The sequence below is a fragment of the Ostrea edulis genome, chromosome 1 (assembly GCF_947568905.1).
Source record: "Ostrea edulis chromosome 1, xbOstEdul1.1, whole genome shotgun sequence".
In the NCBI taxonomy this organism is placed as follows: Eukaryota; Metazoa; Mollusca; class Bivalvia; order Ostreida; family Ostreidae; genus Ostrea; species Ostrea edulis.
Window position 1 is genome coordinate 69,752,699 of NC_079164.1, and position 4,388 is coordinate 69,757,086.

Consider the following 4,388-nt stretch of genomic DNA (forward strand, 5'->3'; position numbering starts at 1 on the left):
GTATTCATGTGCTTTAATATTTGTAAAAAAAAAAAAAAAAATACAATACAAAAATTAAATTAAAATTTTTATGAAATTAATTTTTTTCGACTTCAAACGTCTTTTTAGTGCATTGGTTAAAATTCTTTATTTTTCTACAGTTAACATCTCTCGGAGAGAAATTTGTTATAACTAAGTATTCTATCGTGCGCTCTGTTAGCGAATAATATGCACTCGATCTTTAACATAAGTTTAAATATCAAGCAAAAGGTGTATAACGATTTAACATCATTCCCAATGTGCTAAACATAAATATTGGGAAACTGTGTACACTCTTCTTGATATCTTAAAGATATTGGGAGGTTAAAGCAATTGATATCTTAAGCTGTTGGGAGGTTACAGCTATTGGGAAGTTAAAGCAGGTCTGTATCATAAAACCTTACTTTCCTAGGCTTTTGAAAAAAAGTGGACTCGGCTGCGTTAAAAACTTATTTCCGATAAGTCACGGGTTTTGTTAAGACCCACATATATCTTGTCGGTGCTCTAGAGATCACTTGTTAATTGAAAACTCCACAATGGGAACATTAGTAAGGTTTTTGATATACATAGTTTTCTTCGGTTTTCCCATTGTGCAAAGCAACTGTACCCATGATTGTATGTACGACACTTGGCTGAGCTGGGATTGCGCCTGTGATAAGTCGCTTCAGAAAAGAATACGAAATATGTGCTGTCCTCGTGGACCCAAAACTAGAGAAGAATGTGCCAACAGATGCAACCTAACTCTGCACTGGCGGGGAACGTCACCGTGTGATAAATGTCACAATGGAGGTGTCTATGACAAACACGTAAAACGATGCAGTTGTCCACCGACATACAAAGGAATTCTCTGTTGTGGTAGGTACATGTAAGTCAAAGGCTGGGGCAGGGGGAGCTGAGTGAAATCTGTATTCAAAGTCGCAGTTTTGAATGAGTTAATTTGGAATAGGCTACACAGTCCATCCCAGTCAAAAGCTACATGTAGATGTGTGGAGTGTCTAACTTCATTATCACCGTACCCAATTTGTTGAAAAACGTATCTTATACTTAAAAGTACTTTAGATTGCAACATGAATATTATACAGTTTATGAAGGTGAACTGTCTAATTAGAATATGATAACATGGAAAGAATGGTACTCCCAATACAAGGTGATGAAATAGAAATTAGTAACTTATCATGTTTTACAGGGCTGATAGACCAAGATACGACTGCCGGCTTGATTTCTAATATCAAAATATTACACATTTGCTGCTTTTAATTCTTTTTTTTACATCTGAATGTTTGTTTTGCTTTAGTCTTTGACACTGCTGGATAAACTAAAATCCCCTTACCCCAATTTTATCCGAAAAAGTCCTTACAGTTTATACACTGTACGTACGGGTGTATACAGCATTTTCTTATTTTCTAGTCCTGGCCTTATTTGAGAAATATAAAATATTACAAAATCCTACAGTTTTGCATTAACTATTTGTACAAAGCTTTCTTTGAACTAGTAACGCAATACTACTTTGCCAAACTTTAGCAAAATTTTCATAAACCCCAATTTAGAACAGAAATGTACTTGGTCAATACAAATTTTAAAAAAAAATTATCCTATCAACCTGGTACAAAAATGGTAGCAAGCGTAACTACATTGTAACTGGTATATATAATTATACCATTTTGATACATCAGGTAAGTCTTATTTCAACACTGAATAGGAAAAAATTCAAATCTAAAGAAAAATTCTGATTTATCTGATTAGAGTTTGATCTAAGCAGAAAAAGTTGTAACTTATCTTGAATTTGCATGTTCGCTTCATCCAGATGCGGTACGGTGTGATGAAAATCCGTGCAGACATGGCAAGTGTAACGACACAGAGACACCACTCTTCTGCACGTGTGATCCGGGATACACGGGAACCATTTGTGACAAAGGTGCTTTCTCTAACCCTCTCTCTCTCTCTCTCTCTCTCTCTCTCTCTCTCTCTCTCTCATTACTTGTTTCACTCCTCCTAAAGTTAGTTTGAAACAATATGTAAAGTGCACAGGTAGACGTGTATTTCATTTCAAATTTGATTGGTTGGTTGGTTGATTGTTTTACATCCCGTCGAGCATTTTTCACTCATATTGAGACGTCACCAGCTGTAGGTGAAATACTACAAAGGAGCGCAGCAGTGAGGGTTCTTTATCGTGCCAACGACTGCAGCGATACTGGATCTCCATTTTTAAGTCGTATCCAAAAGCCCCGTGATTCTCATTTCTAAATGCCGAGCGCTTGGCGAAGGATCAATGCTTATGTCTTGGGTTGCTGCGGGCATGGCACGAGCGCTAGCGGGGCTCGAACTCACGACTACCCGGTTACGAAGCGAACTCACGACTACCCGGTTACGAAGCGAACTCACGACTACCCGGTTACGAAGCCCGGTTACGAAGCGAACTCACGACTACCCGGTTACGAAGCGAACGCACTACCCCTGCTACCGCGACCGCTATTTCAAACTTGACGATATTGTAAATAAGTTACATTACAATGATGTTAACATCTTTTAAGATATCATGAAAACTCTCTTTAATGTTTTATAACTATTGTTTAACTAAACTTCCACAATGGACAGCTTATATTATGACATACTTTCCTTCAACAGCAATGATACCTCCATTTATTTGTAACGTGGATATGAAAATATTAGTAATGTCTTTTTCAGAAGTACAAACTCTACCTCCTTGGCTGCCTTATCTGGAGTATGCTATCATCACTGTGACAGGAATGGTCATTTTGATGACTATAGGATGCGCCTGTTTTAAATTGGTCCAGGTGCTAGGATCTCGATCAAAAAACGAACGGGAAGAGAAAAAACACAGAAGCTTCAGACAGGAAAGAAAACAATCCAAAAGAAGTCAAGTATTGCCTAAATCAATGGATTTTTAATATGTGTGTGGGGATTTGATACACCGACATGCAATGATAATTTGATTTAAATGTGATGTTTTGTTTATACCCAAGTGACAAATTTATTGAAATGTAAATTGTTCCACTTTTACTGGACGAGTTTTTCAAAGATCCACACAGAAAAACAAACCGATTTTCATTTCTCAAGGTTATCATATATTCGTTGTGTAAATTATTGACATAGACTAATTATGCAACACATCTTATCATATGGATTAAAGTGAAACTTAGCTGTACCCTCTAATCTCTACAGCCTATCAATTCAACTCCTAGACACAATCAATCAATGAAACCCCAGTCATCAGTATTGATCATATCAGATCCCACACGTAAACGCAGACACTAACTACACTTTTAAGTTTACTTTGTTGGTAATTCGCTCATATTATTGTGATCCTTATTGAAGTATTCACTGTTCGAACTTCACGTAAATACATCACGCGGCCCTTATCTATATCATTTTTCAATGTTGTCTGATTTATTAGCAATGATTAACATTGACAATCACTTTATCATGTCCTTGGTGTATCACTATAAGAAAGTATATTATTTGTTAGCACACAAGACGTATTCATAATGGAATTCAAGAAATTTCCGCGCTCATTTACCAAATCCTGAGAAAATGGCATTCTGGAATAAAATGAAGACAATTAACACTATTCTTTCGATTGTTAAAATGTGTTAACAACTGTTTGTAGCATTATCTTGGTAAACATACTGTATAGAGGAATATATTTACAATGACCGAAAGCAATTATAGACTGAGAAAAGTTGAAAACATTTCTTGTTGGATTTCATCCATTTAGAAATTTAAAAGAAAAATTAAATATATCTATCTCTCTATAGAAAGATTTGTTTGTTTGTTTGTTGTTTAACTTCCCGGAGGGACTCCCGAGAATATTTCACTCATATGGAGACGTCATCATTGCCGGTGAAGAGCTGCAAAATTTAGGCCTATGCTCGGCGCTTACAGTCTTTAAAGGGAAAGGCAACCCAAAAGATTTTTACATGATAAATGATAGGATTAATCATATGATAAAGATTTGTGATACAATTATGTTGATATATGACCTAGATATGCTTCAGTACTAATTTGAAAACCTCAAAGATTGAAATTCCCTCGATCTATAGAGGCTGCCATGATGTGCAACTCTTTTGTATTCAAGACCACAAAAATCAATAATTTTACGTCACACCGTCTGTTCCGGTTTTGATGAGATTCTAAGATCATCCACAAGTGCTTGGGTTCAGCCCCCTCCCCCTCTCCGAATTATTTTTAGCTCACCTGAACCGAAGGTTCAAGTGAGCTATTCTGATCACATTTTGTCCGGCGTCCGTCTGTCTGTAAACTTTTCACATTTTCGACTTCTGCTCCAGAACCACTGGGCCAATTTCAACCTAACTTGACCAAAAGCATCCTTGGGTGAAGGGCTTTCAAGT

General features: G+C 36.6%; 1 protein-coding gene across 1 annotated transcript; it reads left to right on the top strand.

Annotated features, from left to right (window-relative positions):
- Window positions 1–532: 532 nt before the first annotated feature.
- On the top strand, window positions 533–3,708 carry LOC125683550 (protein eyes shut homolog). Its single transcript, XM_048924826.2, has 3 exons — window positions 533–873; window positions 1,823–1,933; window positions 2,704–3,708. The coding sequence occupies exons 1-3, from the start codon at window positions 555–557 to the stop codon at window positions 2,925–2,927; spliced, it is 654 nt and encodes a 217-aa protein (XP_048780783.2). The 5' UTR covers window positions 533–554; the 3' UTR covers window positions 2,928–3,708.
- The last annotated feature ends 680 nt before the right edge of the window (window positions 3,709–4,388 follow it).